Source organism: Falco peregrinus, chromosome 9, assembly GCF_023634155.1.
Source record: "Falco peregrinus isolate bFalPer1 chromosome 9, bFalPer1.pri, whole genome shotgun sequence".
Taxonomy (NCBI): domain Eukaryota; kingdom Metazoa; phylum Chordata; class Aves; order Falconiformes; family Falconidae; genus Falco; species Falco peregrinus.
The window spans coordinates 15,395,476-15,418,976 of NC_073729.1; the positions used below are offsets into that span (position 1 = coordinate 15,395,476).

The following is a 23,501-nucleotide window of genomic DNA, read 5'->3' on the forward strand; positions in this document are numbered from 1 at the left end:
CACACTTTATCTGCTAAACATTTTTATGTTTTCAAGATCACCTTTTAAATTGTAGCATGTATTTTCTGTAAAAAATTATACGTTTTCTTTCATTTAGAGATACCTGCTATCTTGTCTGCAATGTAGTCAGAAAGGGTTTAGCAACAAAAACCCCCATAAAAATAAAGAAATGTAGAATTTAAAAGGCACGTTTCCTATACAAAATTTAACAATACTTGCTACTGTATCTTTTAGGAGTTGACGATTTATTTTGTGCACGTAAAACACTGTCAAACAAAGTAACGGTATCAATGCAGTAAAAAGAGAAATGAAGGTTTAAACATAGCATTTAAACGTTGAACTTGATGAAGCATTTGTTTTACCTGTCTGAAAAATCATCAGACTGAGATACACAGCATAAATCAGACATTTTTTAAAAGTTTTATTTAAAACAAAACTGTTTTAAAAAACATTCATGTAGGTTTTAGACATTACTGTCAACAAAGAACCTGATGTATGCTTTGTAGATACTCTAAATAGACTAGTAGTCCCATTTACCTCTTCTGCAGCATATATTAAAGCAAAATCTTTAGTATAAATAATTATACTCAAAGAAAAAGTTGAACTGATTGCATGATAGTGCTATACCAGAACAGGTTAGAAAGAACAACTGCAACATGTGTGTTTTGGGAGGCTCATTTTGTTTCTTAAGTAGAACTTTTTGTAAAGTTTTTTTGAATAGTTTTAAAATTTCTAAAGGAGAGAGAATGAAATACGTCGTGTTTAGAAAAAGACCTTTAGAGAAGGTGACAGAAATGAAATTGCCACCAACAGCATTGACTATGTTTTTGTATTTTTCTATGACCAGGTGCTTTTTCTGTAACAAGGTATTCACCACTTTTATTAAAGGAGAAAGTCTCTCTTCTGTGATCTTCCCACCCAACAGGTCCAAATGATATTTTCTTAAAGATAAATTTAAACAACCTAAATCAACTTGAGCTTGATTCTTAGTGTCACCAATGCGTGCTACAATATGCAGTGATTAACCTCCTTAAGTCTTCCTTCAATAACCACAGTCTCCAAACTTCCATGACATTTTTGCATAACGTTCATTTATAAAGTAGCACTATTTTCTGCCATCCTTCCCTCCACAATCTCTGTTATGTCATTTTGCATTATAACTGCCATTTGGGATTGCCACAAGGGAAACCAAGATAGCATCCCTGAATGTCATGGCTGGGGTTGTACTGCCCAAGGACTTTTTTAATGTAACATACCCCAAAAGCAATGGTGCGGACTAACAGTCTTTCTCTTTGACTCGCATTATAAGTATCCATCTGATGTATTTGAGTTATTCTATTACATTAAAACTTATGTGGCAGTTGAAAACTTTTTGAACTGTTGTCACATGAGAATTCTTATTTTAAAAAAAATCACTGAAGTTACGTGTACAAATTGTAAGCCCCAAGTACCCTGTTACAGAAAGGAAAATTAATATGCTATTATGACTTCAACTCAGAAAGGGAAGGTTTCTGTATTAAACTGTTTAGCTTTCCTGAATACTGCAAAAATAAATAAAAAAAGGGCTGAATTTTAAATCAAGATGAGGATACTAAATCAGAGAAAAAGGTGACAGCTTCTTATTCTAGAGACAGAGGCCAAATCATTTGAATGAAGTCCATGGAAATATCACTATTCAAGTCAGCAACTCAAAGACTTCTCTTTAATTAGGTACAAACTTAAAGCAGATGCACCCATATAATTGTTACCATACCTGAACATATAACCAAGTGATGTGTACTGTCACCTTGGATCCACACTCAAGTATAAAATGATTTATAACAGACTCAATCATTAACCAAGCAGATAACAGCAGTAGTTGCTTTGTTTTGCTATCTTGTAATACAAAGGTATGATGAGTAAATTCAGTCTTCATACAGCACAAAACCCTGTCTACGCTTCCTGACAGATACTTCTGCTATGCTTGAAGCATGACAGTAAGATTTGCCTTAAATGCACTTACAAGATAAAATGCTGGAAAGACTTTAATTTCTGGGAGTCTTTCACCTAGCAATGCAGAAGCATTTAGTTTAGAAATTGATTCCTAGGTCCACACATTGCACCTTGATTTTTGGGTCATCTTAACTGCTTGGCTAACTTTCTTGCCATCATACTTTTCTAAAGGGCCAACAGTGCATTTTAATTTTATGACAGAGGATGAAAAGTACATGTCCTGTATTCTCTGTAACATGTAATACATCAATATATATTAGAGAACTGTAATGAAAGTTAGCAAATGTTTTTCAGTTGAAATGTGGCATAGTTACAGATAATTAATAAAAAAAAAATATTCCTAAATAGCTTCTGTTTCACAAACTTTGATATGATGACTCGACTCAATCCTTTGAGCCTTTACACATTTAGGGATTGCAAAGCTTTAGTAAGAATGAGATTATTGGTGAAGAAATTAATCTCCTTTTGTCCTAATTTTTGTCCTAGAAACAACAAATAACCTGGAGAAGGACATCACTAGACACCTGGATAAATGACACTGTGATGGATTTAGGTCATCTTATTTTATTCTGCTGTGTACCTGGAATACTGTATTATATACATAACATAGCAGGTTTTCCAGCTACCTGTGTATGTGCCTTTATATATCAAAATCTACCATAACAGGCAAGCACAGGCTTTTCTTAATGTACAATTTCTCGTGAGCTTTCAGTGGTAACTATTACACAGAATATTTCTCATTTTCTAAAAAGGGAGCCAGGCAGGTATTACTGCTGTTTGGAGGAGTTAAGATGGTGTACGCAATCAGTACAGACAGATTAAATCCCTAAAGCACTTCAATATTTTGAACCTCAATATTCAGTCTGAAGACTAATCCTTATTATGTTTCAGTGAGCACTATGTTCATAACGGATCACACAGCTTCTTCCTCCATGCTGCCAGCTCTCCGGGAATGAACCAGCTCTACCATGGAAGCAGGACAGCTCCCACACACACCAGCTATAGGACAAACTGTCCTGCTGCAGCTTTTCAGCCATCTCACAACACAGTCAGGACAGATGTGATGGCCCTTACCTATGCAGGCATTGCCTCAGGACCACAAGCTTCTGAAAAAAATATGCTAAAAGTCACAACGGAAACATCCTGTTTCTGTTGAAGGAGAAACAGAACCTCTTTTTCTTGAGTCGTACCCTCCACGACCTTTCAGTCCCTCCTTTCATGCAAACACTGTATGTGTTGCACAGGTTATTCTGTCTATGCTGGTTTATCACATCACTTAATAAAAATTCACTTACAAGCGCTTCTGTAACCAAGCACTGAAAATCTTGCTATCATGCAGTTATTACGACACTTCGTTAGATTGTTAATTTTGGCTCAGGTCTTCATTTCTCAGTTCACTGCATTGCAGCATGGCACATAAGCAGGGGAGTTTCTTATCTATGAGCTTTGTATTAATTGGATTCAGGTTATATTCAGAATGCCAGGTAACCGTTACAGCAAAATTATGAACTACCTGATTCATGACCAAATTCCTATCTAGGAAGGATTTCAAGTCATGCTAAGGAAAATGAGTTACTATGCATAAATCCCCCATAATTAACCTGAATCAGGAAAGAAAAAAAAAAGGAACTGAAAAAAGAATACATTAATTAGTGTTGTTTTATTTACTAATGAGTGTTGGGTTTATTTGCCAAATAACCTAAAATTAGATATTGGTTACATCTAAATACTGAATGCCAAATTCTGTTGATTATATTAACCATTCATCAGTCATTTTTTACATCTTATTTGAAACAAAATATTTCAGCCTAACAGTGGAGGGCAGACCCTCGTATGATCCTCTACCATTTCTGATGCTACAATCTGCAGAAAGCTATTTATATGAGTCCTTGTGTCAGAATGAGCAAGTTGAATTTTTAAGTTAACAAGCAGACTATCAGGTTCACAACTCTTTCTCCTGAAAATCTTGATGCCTTAGCTATGCATTTGGTAAACCAGATTTTTAAAGGCATTAGTCAGTATTGTAATATGAAATCCCATTTGTAAATCTGGCCCTGAGGGAACTGGCAGATGAAGTGGCTAAGCCATGGTCCATCATATTTGAGAAGCTGTGGCAGTTCAGTGAAGTGCCCATGGACTGGAAAAGGGGAAACGTAACGCCCATTTTTAAACAGGTAAAAAAGGAAGACACAGGCAGCTACAGGCTGGTCAGTCTCACGTCGGTGCCTGGCAAGATCGTGGAGCAGAACCTCCTGGAAACTATGATAAGGCACTTGGAAAAGGAGAAGGTGATTTGTGACAGCAAACACGGCTTCATTAAGGGCAAATTGTGCCTGGCAAATTTGGTAGCTTTCTATGACAGGGTTACAGTGTTGACGGATCAGGAAAGAGTGACTGACGTCATCTACCTGGACTTGTGCAAAGCTTCTGACACTGTCCTGCAAAACATCCTTGTCTCTAAAACGGAGACACATGGATTTGATGGATGGACTGCTCAGGGGATAAGGAACTGGCTGGACAGTCACACTTAAGGAGTTGGAGCCAATGGCTCAACGTCCAAGTGCAGACCACTGACGAGTGGCATTCCCCAGGGGTCCATACTGGGTCTGGCATTCAACATCTTTGTTGGCAACATGGACAGTGGGATGGAACACACCACCCTCAGTAAGTTTGCCAATGACACTGAGCTGTGTGGTGGTGTTGCTGGAGGGAAGTGATGCTGTTCAGAAGGACCTTGACAGGCTACAGAGGTGTGCCCGAGTGAACCTCATGAAGTTCAACAAGGACAAGTGCAAGGTTCTGCCTGTGGGTTGGGGCAATCCCAAGCACAAACACAGGCTGGATGGAGAATGGACTTAGCACATCCCTGAGGAGAAAGATTTGGGGGTGCTGGTGGATGAAAAGCTCAGCACGGCCCAGCAACGTGCACCTGCAGCCCAGAAAGCCAACTGAATCCTGGGCTGCATCAAAAGACACATGGCCAGCAGGTGGAGGGAGGTGATTAACCCCTTCTACTCCACTCTAGTGAGACCCTCCCTGGAGTGCTGCTATCAGCTCTGGAGCCCCCTACATAAGGACATGGACATGTTGGAGTGAGTCCAGAGAAGGGCCACAAAGCTGACCAGAGGGCTGGAGCACCTCTCCTGTGAAGATTGGCTGAGAGAGTCGGGGTTGTTTGGCCTGGAGAAGAGAAGGCTCCAGGGAGACCTTACAGCAGCTCCCAGCACCTGAAGGGGCCAACAGGAAAGCTGGAGAGGGGCTTTTTACAAAGCCATGTGGTGATAAGACAAGGGGCAATGGTTTTAAACTGAATGAAAATACATTTAGATGAGATATTAGGAAGAAATTCTTTACTGTGAGGGTGGTGAGGAAGCATTCACAGCCAGGCTGGATGGGGCTTGGAGCAACCTGGTCTAGTGGAAGATGTCACTGTGCATGGCAGGGGGCTTGGAACAAGATGATCTTTAATGTCCCTTCCAACGCAAACCATTCCATGATTCTCACAGTGTTTGAAAGGGAACACAAAAAAACAGAAGTCAAACCTGGCAACACCAGCGATAGCGATTTTAACAACAGAGAGGGAGCTAGCAAATGGATAAGCACACCACATGTCAGTCCAGATACTGCCACTGTCCTTCTGTTCTTCTGCTAAACCCAAAGGATGATTTGAGAAAAGATCAGACCATTCAGTGGAATATTATTTACTGGTTTTGTGAGCCTTTGCACCTTACACAGTTCTTTTATACCTGTACCATGCATTAGAAGAGCGTTTATCTCAGTTATGGCAAGAATAAATCTATTCTTCCCTAGAAAAAGGGAGTTATGACCCAAAGTGAAACAAGTTCTCCTGCAAATCATATAAATTCCATTGAGCTTAACTCCAGAGTGCTTCATCTTCAGTTCAACAATAAAGAACTGCTAAGTCAACTGACCTCTGAAGCACACTCAAAACTACAAAATGGTGTGTAGTAACCACCCCCTACGATTTCAACAGAGAATACTGAAGGGGATTTTTCAGCTGTTCATGGAGATAAAATTCTACTGCAAATAACCTCGTCAAAATTGTTTACATTCACATTTCTTTCAAAGAAGACGGCCAGCCGAATTTGTGATCATTCAAAGATAAGGTTTGTTACCTTTGTGCATGTGATGGCCTTTAAGGAAAAAGAAATGTATTATTTTAAAAATTTACCAATTACTGTTAATTTATAATATAATATTTATAATATTTATAACATACCCTGGCACCAGTGGAGCAGCTCCTGGATTAACTCACTCATTAGTTAACCTTAATGTGTCTGCAATAGTTGTTTCTATTATTTAAAAAAAAAAAAACCAAAAAACACCAACTATAGAAAAACAAATTTTTATCAATGTGACTCTGTATGTAGTTACTATGTAGCTACCAGGAACTAACTATTCCCCACTTACATTTTCCAGCTTCAACTAGAGCTACAAGCTATTATTAGTAGCTGCAGTAAAGACAGAAATTCAGTAAATGAAGTTAAAGCTATGTCATTTAAATCCAGCTGGCACAATCAAAGTAATTGCTGAGCATGTCTTTCAGAAGAAAAAAAAAAGCAGAGTAAAACCAGAATGGAATATAAATATACACCACATTTTTAAAGTAAGTATCCACAGTCAGAAGACTGAAAAAAAGTGTGTGTATATATATCTCTATCTAAAAGAATTCCCTTTGAGACAATGAATGTCAAACATTTGAGTGTCACTGGTGTAACTTTCAAATGTATTAAAAAATGGATGACACCAGAATTATATTGTTACAGCAATGAGTTCAGACTTTAACGTCCAGGTTCTTGTGTAATACGAATTTACATGGATCTAGAAACACTGCACAAGTACGTTCATTTTTTCTTGTGTTTACCTCTTACAAGACTCTGACACTCAATTCTGAAAAAGTATGAAAAATATTTCCCCTCCTTTGCTAAATCTATGCCTTTTAAGTGTTTGTGACTTTTGCATCAGCATCAGAGAGCAGCCCGGGTAAGTCCTGTGCCACAGCTATACTGTTGTTACCTAAACAAGCACACAGAGCATCTGACCGTCTCTGTCAGCTCACATAAGCAACTCTCCAGTGTCCGGCATCAAAGGGTATACACCTAGGTAGTAAATATCTCTACTGTCCGTATAGGGGTTTCTGAAGTCTTCACATTTCATACCAGAACAAAATCTTTAGGCATCTTTCAGGAAAAAAATCAATTCTTACCTTAAGACCGCCTGTAACTATGTTACGGAGTTGGTCTTTCCTGTACGATTCAGCAATGGCAAACTCAGCCTTCCCTGCCACACAGCTTCAGCAGCAGGGTACTGGGTCCTCTGCAGTGGTCTTCCCACAGCAAGAAATCCTACCCTCCTCTAGCCTTGCATAAATATTTCTGAAAAAGTCCTGACAAATTTTAATGTTCTCGTCAAAAGCTTGTTCAGAGAATTCCCCCATGTGGTTATAGGATTTGACTAGCTACTTTCAGCTAAATGAGTTGACAAAAATGAATGTGTCTTGTTGAGAAGAAATTCACTGTAATTAAGTTTTTAAACTATATTATATTGGTTAGCAAGCCTCTTGGTCTCTTGGAGAAGTTCTTAGATAAAAAAGCATTTTCAGAACAGTCAAAAAGCAGGAATCTTCCATTCATTTGTTGAGTAAAAACCTTAAAAGAAGCTGCAGTGGAGCTGGAGGGATTAACGTTCTTCAGTGAACTGGGAACTCTGATCTTAATGCCATCCTTTTGTGGACTTAAGTCCCAACAAGTGATGAAGGTCACTTCAGCAAGAACTTTATAGTCTTCCATGATGCAAACACTTTGGAAAAGAAACCACTTTTTCAAGGAAGGAGAGGTAATAACATGATTTTGCACTGGACTGAACACCAAATTCTACAGACACGCTTTGAGACATGTTTTGAGAAATGTTTTACTTAATGTCCACATCCAAGCAATAGGTGATTTCCACCTAGGTCAGATGCAAAAGCCCTGATCATAACCTTCACGGGGTGGAAACTCTCGTAAAGTTTTGGCTAATCACTGAGCATTCCAGTGTCTCTGAAACCTCATAGCTTGTTATATGTTACAGAAGCTCAGTGCACATTTTCTGATTCCTCAGACTAAAAACACTACTTACCACCTAAAACTGGCAAGAAAAAGAACATAAATCCATAATGCCCTTGATCCCATTTGTCTGTGCTAGCAGTAACAAAGGTGTAATACATTATCTTCTTACTTTATAAAGCCATCGATGTCACTAACCAAACAAGTCCTACGATTAATGGCCTCATCTATAGTCAAATGAAATAAAAGAGAACTTTCCAGTGAAGTCTTTCATCTGATGCCCATCTGATGTTAATCCCCTTCTCACAAAATTATAGTTTGTCTATGGACAGAACTCTGGAAAAGGAGAAAATCATTTAGCCTATTTTATGTACAGTTCCATGATGCTGCCTAATTAAAAATTCACCATATACACTTAATCCAGTATTCTTTCAGGTTATCAGGAGAGCTGTTTGAAAAGGTTCACTAAGATGATGATACCCATTAATCAGCCTACTTTGCAAACTCCAAAGTGCCGGAGTACTGACTAAAGCATGCAGCAGTGCTGCATCACTTACGCCTATTTGGTGATCAAGTGATCAAGCAGCAGTATACATTGTTTGGTTTTTGGGGTTTTTTTGCCTCCTTTCCCCTGTCATCCCGTTCAGGATAAAATAAAAAATTTTAGTCTTGCAAACAAATTCTTACCCACATCAATGTGGATAACTGACTAGCTGAAAAGGGTCACATAGACATAGTCCAGCTGGCTGGACAAAAATGCACATTGCTCTCAGCTTATCTGAAGTAAAGCAAAAATAACTGTCTTTGGCTGTTCTTGTTACACAATAACAGGAAGATTTTGGTGGGAAAAGAATGTTGCAGGTGGGAACAGATAACTACAGAAGAGAAACTAGGGGCGGGCTTGGTATTTAGGCAACTAACCAATAATGAGCTTAACTTTTGTAATATGTATGAGCTAATTATAACAAGGCATAAAAGGTGACTGTAAGGGACAATAAACGAAGTCTGCTGATCACTCATATTGAGCGACTGTGTCTTCCCTCCGTCGCGACACATCAATATGATCGTCAAAGACAAACAAACTGTATTTTGAAGGTTTATAGAAAGGCCATTTTTTTAAAAATTCCCCTTTAACTGTCCTCGATTTCTCTTTGTGAATTTAAAAAAATGAAGATTTTTTTTCCTGAGCCTAACTAATAATGCTGATTTTTATCTAAAGCAATTCTTACTACTGACTTCAGGCATTTATTTATAAACACTGTTTCCTTTCTTGCTTGTAGCTGAACATCCTAACCAATTATAAGTCTGTAAATACACAATAACTTCAAAGATTTCAGTGTTCTGATTTGGGATTCACTCAATTAACACAGGCAAATCAATGAATCAAGTCAACAAAGGGCTACCATTTAAATATTTTCTGTCTCTTCAAAGAGTATAGCTGTAGTCAGAAGAGGAGAACCATCCACACCAGTTTAATACAATTTTGAGCTGATGAGGCTCAAACTACCTTTTCCTCAGTCACTGAGCCCTCCACTTTTCATTTCAGGTTAAAACTAGGTGATGTGAATGAAAAATAGTGGATTGCTTACTATGAGAAAAGAAATACTGTTGCCATATATAAATATCCAATCATATCAGCCCATGTATGTGTGAGCCATTAGTAAAAAATAGAGCAGGATATTAAAAAAAGATTAAAGGAAATTATAAAAGTGAAATTTTCTAGTATCTGTGCTTGCCTATCTAATAAGCCCAATTACACTGACAGAGTGCTGTAGCTTCAACTTGAACCTTACTGAGACACGCGATTCTTTTATAAAAATCTTACGCCAAATTTTTGGTCCACATCATGATTTCAGAACATTTTGATTTTGTTTTGGAGGAAGTATCAATTTCACTCAGATTTCCAGTAGCTACCTCTTTAGGAGATCTTGAAGAGCCTCTTATCCATCATATATTTTGAGCATCAAGAAAAAAAATCGATACTAAAACATGTGAGAGGTGAGCAGAAACAGCTTTCTGAAAGCAGATTGCTTTCCTTCAGCATGAAGATACGATTTCTAGTTTGATGCTACATTGACTGAGCAAAAAGATCTACCACAGTAGTTGTGCAAGGTGCAGCAATATCTGTGTGTACTTCAGGTGGGTAATACACAGCCAGAGAATTTCAAAATTAATTAATTTTGGAACTTGCAAATTACTATTTGTGTGTATATGCAGACTCATTTTGCAGTTGCAAGCATGGAATCATTCTAAGAATTACTCCTTTCCTACATTCTTTGACTTAATTAAGGTATCAAAATGGTATTAATGCAGGTATAAATATGCCCCAATTATAGCTATTTTTCTGCATTTTTTAATTTATTTTTTTTCCAAATTGGAACACCTTTTATACATGAATATCTGAAGCAAAACCAGCCATATAACAACTGTAGCAATGACAATACTGAATAACATGCCTATACAGGAACAATAATAATGGAATAATAGTAACTATTGAAATGGAATTTCAAATACATGCTTCAAAGTGGTTGTGTTATGAAGGATTGTTATAGGAAAAGGTTACACAGTGCATGAAAAAAATACTGCTTTGCCTTTATTCCCTGTTTGCTATTAGTCTAAAAGGTGAGAAAGTATCAGGAAATCTATGACAGCACATATTTCTTTAGTCACATTTAGTCTCCTCTTAAAAAAAACATGACAGTTCAGGGTAAATAGGGACCTTCCACACTTAAATACTGCAAGTGTAACTGAAGAATCATTAATTTATTATTATTTCAGTTCAGACAGAAACTTACCTAAAAATGGATCGCTGTATTCTGTATTAGATAGCTTAAGCAAGTTGTTTTCCAAAGTCTCCATCACTTTAGCTGCAATAAATCCAATATTCATATCAGCATTCACATGCATTTTGTAAGCATGAGATATACTTTTTAAAGCTGTCAGTGACTCAAATGAAAGTCTTTAAAATTAAATTCAGAAGAGTGCTTTCCAATGGCTTTCATTCTATTCCTGAGACAAGTTTAACTCAGTGAAATAACTACTAGAGCAATAATTAGTGCTTATCAACATTAGGGAAGGACTTATCACAATTCAGTAGCAGAAGCCAGCCAGGTTTATTTATTTTCTAAAGGTTCACGCACAGTTGGCAATCCTGTATGGCAACAGTTGGCAACGGGTGACACACACAGTGACTGGGATCTCCAGCTAGACTAGTCTCTCTGTTAAGGCATGTTTATCTGTTAAAATAAAAATCCTAAAAGCAAAGCAGTTCCTTTGTCCAACACAAGCTAAAATTATTAGGGATTAGCTCACCTTCCTCTCATTATCTCCATAACCACTCTTCCTTGATTCTGCTATTCATGAATGAATGCATCTGCTCTTACATGTTTGTAAAGACATATCTTGCCAAAGGCTTAATATTTATTTTTTTCTTTCTCTCCCAAGACAGGCTACAGAAACCTTCGTGCTCTTCCCTAGCCTACAGGAGCACTTTCTTTGTCTTGTTTTCAGTGAGAAGGAAATAATCTTGTAATTCAGAAAAATTAGTTTAAGCCTCACTTCAAACATTGTAGAGATTCACTCAAGAACTCAGTGCCAAGATTCTTCTAGCTGTTTTGTGCAAAAATATCTCTCCAACAAACTGTACATATCTGAACAAATCAAAGCTCATCAGATGCCCCTATAATTTAATGAAAAATGCTAAAAAAAAATATGTAAGACATCAGAAGAATTCCAGTGATATTCCCATAGATCACTTCTATTTCCAGTTGTGGATGAAGCTTCCTAAAGAGAAAAATCCCCTACCTCGTTCCGACACTACATCCACGGTAGCTGTAGATGTCCCTGCACTGAGAGGCTGAGGCCGGGGCTGTGGCTGCACACAGTTTGGCTGCAGGAACGACGAATGCTTGCTCAGGCTCTGAGGATGTGTTTGGCTCTGGGCTAGGCATGGCATGGATCTTCGAGAGGGTTTTAATGGATGCTCTTTCACCGTCTCACTCTTGCTTGTATTCATACCTGAAAAAGCCCAAAGAAAAAGAATGTGAGCTCTGCCATATTAGGCAACGACAACGAATGATAGCTAATTATGAAAATGCAAGTTGATTCATCCACTTAACAAGCAATGTCCCAACAAAACAGAAATGTTTAAAATAGTTAAATTCAAAAAAGAATACAGAATTGGGAAAAAAAATCCAGGAATTCTTCACCTACCCTTCCATCAACACCCCACAATTTGAAATCGCAATATCCTAAATCTGATGATTCTGTGGTGCATATGTCATACAGGCATTCAGAAGCAAACAACAGCACCTAGCATCATCCACGTTATGGTTGTTAAACAGAATTTTAATGCAGTGGTAGAAACAAAACTCCTCAAAAAACCAAACAAACAAAATGCAATACAAGCAAAAGATGTTCACGAGTTTCCTGAAGGATTCATGAACAACTCCTTTGAAATGCAGCTGATTTTGAGTTCTGATGAATCTAGCTGTCCCTGACCTTCAGACTGTTAACTGCTTCTTATTACTTCACCAACACACAGTATGACTTCTCTATTAATATACTGAAAAGGATATTAATATATCACTATGGAGCAGCACTAGGAAAAAAAGAGAAGGCCATGATGCTGCACAAGCACTGCTCAGCACTAACCAAAGCACTGGGGGGGGGGGGGGGGTGTACCAACCGTGTTGTAGTTGCAGATCTGAAACACAGCACCACAGGAGCTGCTGTGAAGACAACTAACTCCCTCGCAGCCAGACCCAGTAGACAGGGGCAGAAGTTAGTGCCATAAATTTTTGCTACTCTCTTGTTCAAATGCCTCAAGTTGTTCCACCAAAACCAATACAACGCGGCCTCTGAGAGACTGCTGCCTTTCCCGTCAAAGTGAGCTACACAGAAACACACCACAGAAGAAAAAATACAGTCCCCCAGATATCTGACAAATCTTTATGTACAAGGATATTAACATAAATGAAGATTAGAAATACACATTAATATGCACCTCTACCAAAAACATAAGGCAGAGGAAAAAAACCACAGAACACCTATGGTTTCAATGCCGAGGAAGATTAAATACATGGGGTTTGCTATGAAGCGTGCTAAAGCCTCCTGTCTGTACAGCATCAGCAGATCTTCTGTCACGGCTGTACACCATGTCCAGGATCAGTGCAGAGTCTGTTTTACCACACTATTTCTCTGCTTGACAGCACAATTTAACTCTGCAGCGTGTTCTTATACATCTTAGTCTCTCAGTGATATATACTACCTCTCTCCGTGCTGGAAAGAAATAAGCAATCTAAACATTTCTGCTGCTTGGAGTGCCGTAAACTTGCAAGGAATTTTCTCTATCGACATCTGTGCCACTCAAGGAAGGATGTCACACTCAGCGAGCCTCTCACTTATCTAAATCTCAACAGGTGAGTCCACAAAGAAGGTCCTTTGATTAGCAGGGTACTCCCCATATTTAACTATAACAGCTAAGGTTTTAAAAAGGCCTTTCATTTAAAAAATTCCCCCAGCTGACCGAACATGCTTTGCTTCATTCTAAGCGCTGCTCTATCGAGAAATGGATTTCATGAGTCCACCAAGGACAGCCCTCCCAGTCTGCAGCATGGTGGCACTGCTCTTGGTCAGACAGATTATTAATTTAACTAAGGAAATTCAGGCAGATAGAGGCAAGCCTCTTCTGATTCAGAACAGGTCTCTGAACAGGTATGGGCAGAAAGGACTGCTTCTTAACGATTCTGAAACCCACGTTCTGTGCCAGCCGGGCACGCAGCGGCACTGGGCCACAGCACAGACGGGGCTCAGCACGGACCCCAGCAATGCTACAGACCCTCTCTGCTTTGCTACTGGCGAAGAAATGCTTTCCCAGAGGTATCCTTTCTAGCACTTCCTAAATGGACTTGTTTATTGGACTGAAGCCCACAGTACTTCAACAGAGCCATGGGTAATACAGAATAATATATAAAAGGATTTATTTCATAACTGTTCTAGATGGCTTTAACCATTGTCAGCAATTATGGACCCTATCACATCATTATTACTGTTGCCAAAAAAAAAATAAAAATAATGTTTCTTGCATCTGTACTGGAGTCACTGTGTGTAGCAAGATGAACCACTTTATTACCAAAGAAATTTACAGTTATGCAAATAACACAAACTGTCATTCAATTTTAAAAACAATTGAAGTGATACATATAAAAATAATAAAAAAAAGAGTGTAATTCTTTTATGAGGCACAGTCTCAATTTAAAAGAAAAGTACTCCCCTTCGTTCTCTCTCACTGTATATTTCTCTGTGTCATTTCTAACAGATTCCTTAATACCACGCTGCTTCTGCTTGGTGAGAGTGAGTCACAGCAAAGTAACCTCAGAGCACATTTGCTGTTACACTAGTAGTATGATTCCTTTCGTGACTCAAATTTAACAACCTAATTCATTCTTTGCTAGTGTGTCAGAGCCCAGTTCTGTGACATGTGAGCTTTGGTGGCATTTGCTGTTGCGTGCCAATGTTTACCCAGCTCTGGCACACAAATAACTTGTGGTTGACATCACCAACTGGGTCAACTAAACTGATTTACTGAAATTATTCTTATTCCTTCCTCTTTTCTCTGTAGAGGTGTTTCCTAGAATCTGTACCTTTCCAGCTAGAACTTTGCTACACAGACCTCATCCAGGGATATTTGGATCTGCACTAAAACACATGTATATACTTAGCAAGAAAGAACACACTATTTTTTTCTATTCTATCTGCATTTATTGGTCATTTGCCTACAAAATACTCCTCTGGCACTTACCATCAGTATGAAAATGAGTATAGCATGAGTACAGAAATCTCTCATGTCGGAGAAAAAAGTGGTTAAAGTTTATGGTTTAATCAGATCCTACCTTTTATTTTAGCACTTCTGCCCTGGAAAATGTTCTTTCTGAGAGGAAGCTGGGGATTCCTGTTCTGTAGGCAAATCCCTGTATGGCTCAAAGCCAGAATAGCCAGCTGTACTACATCTTCTCATAGCTTCCTGGCAGAGCAGGCAGACAGGAGAGATGGAGCTAGAGTACAACGAGGTTTTCTGATCGTTAAATCAGTATGCATGATTTAATGCACACTCAACACTATGCCCATCTAGAAAGATTGTAAGTGAAGCCAGCTCTCAGTCGTCTCCAGGTTTTGGACATTAGAGACATGGAGGAAAAATTCTCCTATGCCTTATTCTGTGAAATACAGATACAGTCAATCATGTCTTTACTATTAAGAGAAAAAAAAATCATTGTATATTTGCATTTAATTTGCTCCTGATTTTAGATGAGGCAAGTTTGACAGCTACTCCATATGCATTGTTAACCCAGTGCTGGAAGCACACTTAACAAGGCTGGACCGGTGCTAATTTCAAAAAGAAGAGCCTAGTAACTACTGTCCATTTAATCCAGCATAAACCAGGCATAGCTACACTTTAAATCAAATCATCAGCTTTATAGAGTTATGCTATATAATAATGTTCACAATCGCTATCAGCAACATGCAGGTCTTAGCAACTACACGTCATCACAAGTTTGCTTGATAAAAATACCTTCTTAATTGTAAAAAAACTTCTGTAAAGCCTTTGGCTTCACATACCATACATCACTAATTAAAATGAAATGTCATTCGTAAAACACACTATAACAGACTGAGAAGTTGATAAATCTCAAATGTTGCTGTCAAAAGCATCATCATAATTAGAATCTTTAATCACATAAAACATGAAGAAAAGCTTGCAATGGTTTTCATGACATTTAAGTTTAATGTGAAAACTTATTTCTACAATATCAAGTATAAAACAGCTCAATTGTGAAGAGCTTTTAGTTTTCAATACTCAATGAATGTAACAGGTACTTACTGCTAAATAATCTTACTCTGATTGGCATCTGCAACCTACAAATGAAAACCTAATGTAGGATAATTACTCTACTAAATTCTGAAAAACGATAACCAAAAGATACTTAAATATGAAGACATAATGAATTATTTCAGTAACAGCAAAGTTTTCTTACCTATTTGTAATACCTCAACAAATATGTAAGGTATTCAGTGTCACGTATCAGACTTGTATTTGACTAATTCAGGAATGCACCCATGCTTTCCTTTTTTATAGCAAAGTAGAACCAAACTGGATAACCTCTGACTTCATTTTATGTTCTTACGGAAGGAAAAAACCCCAGCATCTAGTATTGTTATATCAAAAACACCTAAAAGCCTCATCAAAACTGGAGAAAATTAACCAATCCTTTTCTTGAGGAGAAAAAAAATCACACAACCAAGACATACACTAAACATGGGAGGAAACAGTATTCAAGGATGAACTGTATTTCTCTTCAATACTATCAGTATGCCATGAAATCTCATGAATTCAAGTTTTCTAAGGTGTTTGTTTTGTTTTTTTTTCTCAGATCACTAACTGCTTTTTCCATTATGAAGTGAACAGGTCAACATAGAACCAAAGAATCATTTAAGTTGGAAAAAAACCCTTTAAGATAATCAAGTCAAACATCACTCCTATCAAATGTTTCAAGTGTAGCCACTCAGATGAGTGTAACTCCTAGGCTAGCCAAAAAATACATCCTGAATGAAGTCAGTTATTGTGATGGTGTTTTCCAGTTTCATCCCACTACACAAATAACATTGATTTATGAAGATGTTTATAAAATCATATGAGGTTTAATGATATCATCAATCATGCTTTTGAAGACTGGTTCCACTACATACCATGATTTTCCTTCAAACTTTTGCACTTTTAAGTATTGTGAAAAGAGGAACATAAACCATTAAGTAAATTGTAAATGCCTATACTCCTCCTAGCCTTTTTTTTCCTCTCAAGTTAGACATGTGAGCAATAACCTTCAATCAAGAAGCATAGCTAATGAAAGGGAAAGGAACTGGCTGGATCATCTGAAAGTTCTCCAAGAAAACACACACAACAGGATATAAAAAAAAAAAATATGGTTACTTCAATTAGGAATTATTTAAAAACTACTGAATCCTGGTAGAACAGGTTTCAGAGATGGTGTATTTTTCCCCTGTACATCCTGCAAATGGTATTAACATTTTGTGCAACCTTCAGTTTCTGGTTTCTTATTTTATAGAACTTTATCCATTAGATAAAGAAATAGAAAACAATTCCTTTACTTATTTAGATAATCATAGATTTTGATACCAGATCATTTTTTTTTCTGATTAGCCGTTTAGAAAGAACTACTTCAATGTGGAAGTCTAAGGAAGGCTAATGAAACCTTATCAATATTTCAGCTTTTTTTCTTGACTTAACAATAGAGTGGCACTCAACTTTCCAACAGCACTGTAACAACAGCAAACAGAAAGGGTTAAAAAGTCACAGTAGTCCTTTTGGCTATAGACCTTCCACAGACAGTGATTTATTTTGTTTATAAATAGCTGCCTCTTGCAAAAATAAAAATCCCTTTCTGAGACACTGTTTCCCAGGAAAAGTCTCCAGCTTCTGTGGTGAAACACCATTGGCCAGCACCCAATTTAGTAAGGGATTCAGTCCTCGCGACCTCTGCATGACAGTGCAGAGACAATTTGACATATACTTCCAGGTCACTACTGCAAATACCAGCTAGGTTTAAAAATGATCCCTAGAGAAACTCTGCTGGAAAACTCGTGAATAACTGGTTTACTATTTTTAAGCTTGATATTCATGTTTGGGTTGGCATTCGACATCCCCATGAACACAGAACTCTCCACTCCCTAGGGACACCATCTTCACCTAGGCACCTTCCCCGTGTGCCAGGGGAAGCAAAGTAACAATGCAACAAACCCAAAGGATTTAAAGAACGTTGAAGACATTCCTCCCATTTAAGTTACATTTGCAAACAGGATTCTCTGTTTCTGCAACTTTGATTGCCAAGTCTTTTCAAACAATCACGGCCTTATTTTTCTCGTAACTGTACTAAATGTAGAGTAAACAACAACCAACCAAACTGCCACACACAGACCTACTACAGCGCTTTCACAGAGAATCAGAAATAATGTTTCTTCTATTATATACCTCTCCCGCTCAGTACAGTGAAACAAAGACATATTTCCTTGTGGAAGCTGTAAGAAATTCAACTACTGGAATTAAATAATTGCTTGCAAGCTGCATAAAGCTCTGCTAAATATAGTAGGAGGTTGGCCTTGGTCATACATGGTGCCTATTGGGATAATTCCCGTAATGATCAGCTGTAAAATATGAGGTCTATTCCTTTGAACAGCTTTACCTTTGATAAACGTTACATAATCAACTCACAGGTCAAGAGAAATAAAAAAAAAAGATAAGTATAAGCATGTTTTCATTTGCGATTTGAAAGTACATATGTACAAAATGTTGTCCCACATCGCAAGATTTATAAAAGCAGCCAATAAAATGCCCATACTTAAGGGTTGTGTGTTGGAACATGATCAGACACCTATCTTGGGGGTTGTGGGGCAAATCAAGACATTTATCTCATGAGCTCATGGGACCTCCAGCAGCCCTGTTATACCTTCTGCTCACAGATAAGGGAAAAATGAAGGCTTCCATTGCGGACCACCACGTGTTGGCCACAATATCTCTTACTTGAAGTCTTTTAGGCCCCTGTATGGTATGGATTGCTACGTATACACATAAAAAACTGTCAGTATTCCCAACTAAGTACAACCACACTACCTACTTTGGAACCAAGATGATTTAGCTAACTTTTGAAAATAGCAGTTCTCACACCCTCACCTTTTCAAGTAGATTATCTAACACAGGACCCAAATCTAAGCTTTCTGTTTGAGAGCTGCTTTAAGACTTCATCTTCTCCACAAGGAAATTACTTTTAATGAAAGAGATTTTAGTTTATGGATTTTGAAAAGTGGAAAAATGGAAAGGAAAAATGGATTTGTTTGTTTGTTTACAAAAATTGTATTCAAGTTAAATACAAAAGCCTGGGTAAGGCAGGACTCACACCAAATTTAACACGTTACAGAATACTCCTCCTTTTGTACAAAACTTTGAGATTGTCTCACAATTACTATCACAAACAAGATCATAGACTTTCCTGACATTACCCATGTCAGTGAGATGCACTTTAAGAGTTTTTAAGTGTCTAATTTGCAGATAATAGCAAATAAATTTGGTCTTTCCTGACAAAGGTGAGACAAATACAATTTTAAAGTAAGGGACAGCTCAGACAAGCGGAATGGGGGTTTTCTGCCCAGGGGTCTACTTGCCATTAAAAGCACAGTTAAGAAAAGTAAATATCTTTAGTGATTTCATTCTAAAACTTTATGCAATACTTTTCATAAAGTTTATCTCCAGGAATATCTGTTCTTACTGAATTTACACTTTAATTTTAACAGAATGAAATTTAGTGGCTGTCTAATCAATAATACTTGCGTGCAAATAAAGCAAAATATTTTTGTGCTTAATTGACCATGGGAATTAAAAGGCTTCATAAGGCTGCTGACTAGTCTGGAAAATCTCCAAGTTGTTACCAACATATCTGCCAGAAAACATTAGAAATCCAACAAAATATTCCATTTGCTCCACCAAACTCATCATCATAGTAGATCTCTGGAAAGCTATATGTCCTCATCAAAGCAGCCTATTCCCCAGGCCTCATTCTTGGAACTATTAAAAAAAAATGTTTTCTCACAGCAGTCTCAGGAGACTGGCACTGGTATGATTGAGTGGATTTAGTAACAACATAATGAGGTTACAGAAAAGGAAGAAAGTGCATTATTGCCTTTTAATAGAGTAAGATAGAGCCTAAATGCACTAAGCATAAAATAAATAGGTATCAAGGGTTTTGAGCCAGGTCATAATATTTATTTGCTAGCTGAACAGAAGAGCAGGTAACTGGAGTGAACAGCCCAAGAAGGCATAAAACTCAGGATGTTGGTGCTTTCTCTCACTTGCATATGTGGCCTGCATAAAGTGGCTCCATTCCCTTTTCACCATAGGAAATGAAAGGTCTGATAGCAACCAGCTCCGTTACAAGAAAGATGAGTTGTGAAATGTCTTTATTCATGTTCTGTATTCTGTCACAGTTGGTCAGATTAGAAGTCAACAAGTTAGAAGCAGGGTCCTATGACCTAATTCAGATTATCATCGTTGCATCAGTTAAGGTGTTCTGATAAGACAGAAAGCATCGTATATTACCAGTCCATGATCTTTTGTGAACTTAACTAAAAAGTCAATGGGAATAGGATTACAAAGTTCTGGTTTTGCTCAGCTTTTTGCATATATCTTTGCAGAACAATATATAAAACATGTATGATCTGCATTTGGTAAAAAGGACAACACATTGTGCGGAGCAAATCAGAGTTAATAAGAGCTGCTCAGTCAGTAGAGCGGTAATAACACAATATTCCTCAGGCTTCAGCACAGATCTGTGTGGAATTTACTTCTGTAAAAGACATGGGCAAGAACAATGACAACAAAAAAATCAACCTGCAAATTACTTCAAATTGTATTTCAATTCCAGAAATTAGGAATGGCTAGTTTGCTACATGGACATCAGGTACATGGTTCTGCTTCAGGTCTTGTCATGAACAATGCTTATGCATTCACCAACTTAAAAACAAAAAAAGTTGTTGCTTATTTTGATCATTGTATTTTCAGTCGTAAGCAATACTGCTCCGTATATTTTCAGTCAGATCTAGAAAAACTCCTCTCCCAGCCCCAGATTTCATTTACAAAGACAGACCTAGTTGGAGTTTACAACAAATACCAAGCTCTCAGCCCTATGATTTCAATTCAGAGGAAACCTGCAAGTAGGTTGATTATCTTCATTTCAAAAACTGCTGCCTGCAAACCTTCAGCTGAGAATTGCAGTTACGCAGAAGGTACTTGGGACAATGACTTGACTGAGGCTTACAGTACTGCCATGGAACAAATGGTGCAATAAAAGTGATTAAAAAACTGAATTCATGCCAGTAGAGATTTGGTTTGGGATAATATTCCTTCTATGGATTATACACAAGTGTACTGGAGAATAACCATAAAACTACTGTTCTCAGAGAAAAACCCACATATTTTTTTGAGGAGGATTAGTACATACTTGCCAGATGGATTGATGCAATGAAAGAGATGGTGGATAAAACTAAATATGATAAGCTTTGAAAACCAATGAGTAAAAAGAAAAATAAAAAAATAAAGTTTAACATTTTTTGGTGCCAAATAAAAAACAAAACAAAACACAACAAAACTCTGTGAACATTTTCACATTCTTCAAAAATACTAAGATGAAGAGATATCAAAGCAGACAGTAATTGTCAGTTTTTCATGGAGGGACAACATAGCAGAAGTTAAAAGCATTGTACATTGCTAAAGATAGACTTCATGCACTGTGCAGAATGGATGGTCCTTTCACAGAAAGCGGAGTCCTGTAACAGGCACTTTCAAAGCTGAGGATGTTTCTTGTGGCCGGGCAGGTTACAGAATATGCAAGACAGAGGATAAAGCACTGCAGTGTAAAACAAACTATCTCTTTAAATGCAAGTATAAATGCAACCTCAATGGTTGAAAATACATATAAAAAATTACTGAAGGAAACATGATATTTAATATAAGATCATGCTATACCATAGCAGCTGTAATTAGCGTGAAAAAAGTGTTCTCACTTTTGTGGACGTAGGTGTCTCATCAAAGAGGCATGAGATGGGTCCAAATAAACGTACAACCGAAAGAGCAGTATCAAATTAAACAAACTGAAATGAGACAGTCAGAAGAAAACATCTAACAGCATTAATATACAATTTATATTGAGGTAGTTTTAAAAGAAAGTTAGCAACCGTAAACCAAGCAGTTTTACTGAGGAAATAATTTGGAGAGACTTCTCCAAGGGAGCCATTCTATTCTAAGTGCAACTCCTCAGCAAAAAAATTCAGTCAGGTTCAAAAAACCCAACAGCAGCAGCAGCAAAAAAACACACCGCAAAACAAACAAACAAAATCAACAACAAAAAAACCCCAACCACAACGCAAAACCACAGAAAAGAACAAATCCACATGACTGAAAGACCTCCAAGCCAGCATGGCAATATCTTACTGAAAACGTACAACATATTTAACCCGTTTCAAAGTTCACGATAGACCTTGCACTGTACAATTGTGTGATTAGTCACGTTTTCCTGCCAAACCTTTGAATCCTCATCCTTTTAATTCTTTATTCATTTTTTTGTGTGTTCATATTTTATTCATATTTTGTTGTGTTTCTAGTTCCAGAAATAACTGTAAACTTAACCTATACCTATCAGCACAGTTAGAAAGTAGTCATTAACATTTCAACTTCTCTTCCCACTGACCTTTTCCTTCTGCTAGCAAATGGAAGAAAGGCTAAATTATTTCTTATTATAAGAAAAAAAGGAGGAGGGAAATTTAATTTTTGCAAGGAGTAATGAAAGAACATACACACTTTTTATTTTCTAGATTGTGTACTGCAGTATAAGTGCCTGTCAATAACCTTGTATAAGTATCTACAGTATAATAGGTATTGCAGTTAAAAAAAAAAAAAAAAAAAAAAAAAAAAAGACCATACACATTTACTGCTTCTAACTTCATCTGTGTGGTCATATGACAGCAATAGAATTACTAAGATATAGTTAAATATAATTACAAGTTAAATCAAGTTCAAGATAAATACACTGTTTAAACAGAAATTTCTAAGAGACGGTAACACATGTAAGTATTCTTGAACAAAAGCTTAACCTAATGAGCATGATCAAGATAAAAAGTAATTTTTAAAGACATTGAAACTAAAATCTGTTATTTGAACACTATACTAATATAAAAGAAAAGAGTTTGCTTATTTCCATCTTTTATATTAATTACCTTGTAACTTTTCTAAATCACTTTTTTTTATAAGGAAGATAAATAACTCCTTTAGCATCTTTTCACTGATCTCTGCTGTGTAGGCAGATGGAAGGGCTATGTTCTTTCGGTCGGGTCCCTGACCTAATGACAAGTCACCAGGAAGGTGGTGGTGCTCCTCACATGCCCTGGGACCTGGCCACCACGGCAGGAACAGCGCCGGCAAAGAGCTCAACCGTGCAATCCGATTGAAGCACATCACTACTCTGTTATAAACACTGCGGCATTGTAGGAACTGTGTAAGCGAATCCTTTTTGCTGTACAACCATGTGTGTAGTTCTGGTGCCAGTGCTTTTGTTAGTCAAGGCTTTAGGGCCAGTTACTAGTTACATCAACTGGGATGTGCTCACCAGCATCAGAGGCAACATACCGTAACCCGGTCTCAAATGCATTACTCATATATTGAAAATATGAATATTCTTTGCTAAGTAGAACCTTAAAAGTCCCTCCAAGAAAGCTAAACTTTATTGAAACAGCAAGTGGAACCTGAAGGTCACAAAATGTTTCTGAGAAGGTGCTAGATCATCCCACACCACCTGCATCTCTGCCTCATCTTGCAGAAAGCAC

At 37.5% G+C, this 23,501-nt stretch overlaps 1 protein-coding gene across 3 annotated transcripts in view; it reads right to left on the reverse strand.

Annotated features, from left to right (window-relative positions):
- The window catches only part of ANO3 (anoctamin 3), a 208,326-nt gene that overhangs the window by 79,948 nt on the left and 104,877 nt on the right, over positions 1-23,501 (reverse strand). For all 3 annotated transcript variants that reach the window (XM_055814606.1, XM_055814604.1, XM_055814607.1), the window contains exons 2-3: positions 11,862-12,074; positions 10,853-10,924 (exon numbers count right to left, since the gene is read on the reverse strand). In XM_055814606.1, coding sequence (XP_055670581.1) covers positions 10,853-10,924; positions 11,862-12,074 — 285 coding nt within the window. The remainder of the gene's footprint in view (positions 1-10,852; positions 10,925-11,861; positions 12,075-23,501) is intronic.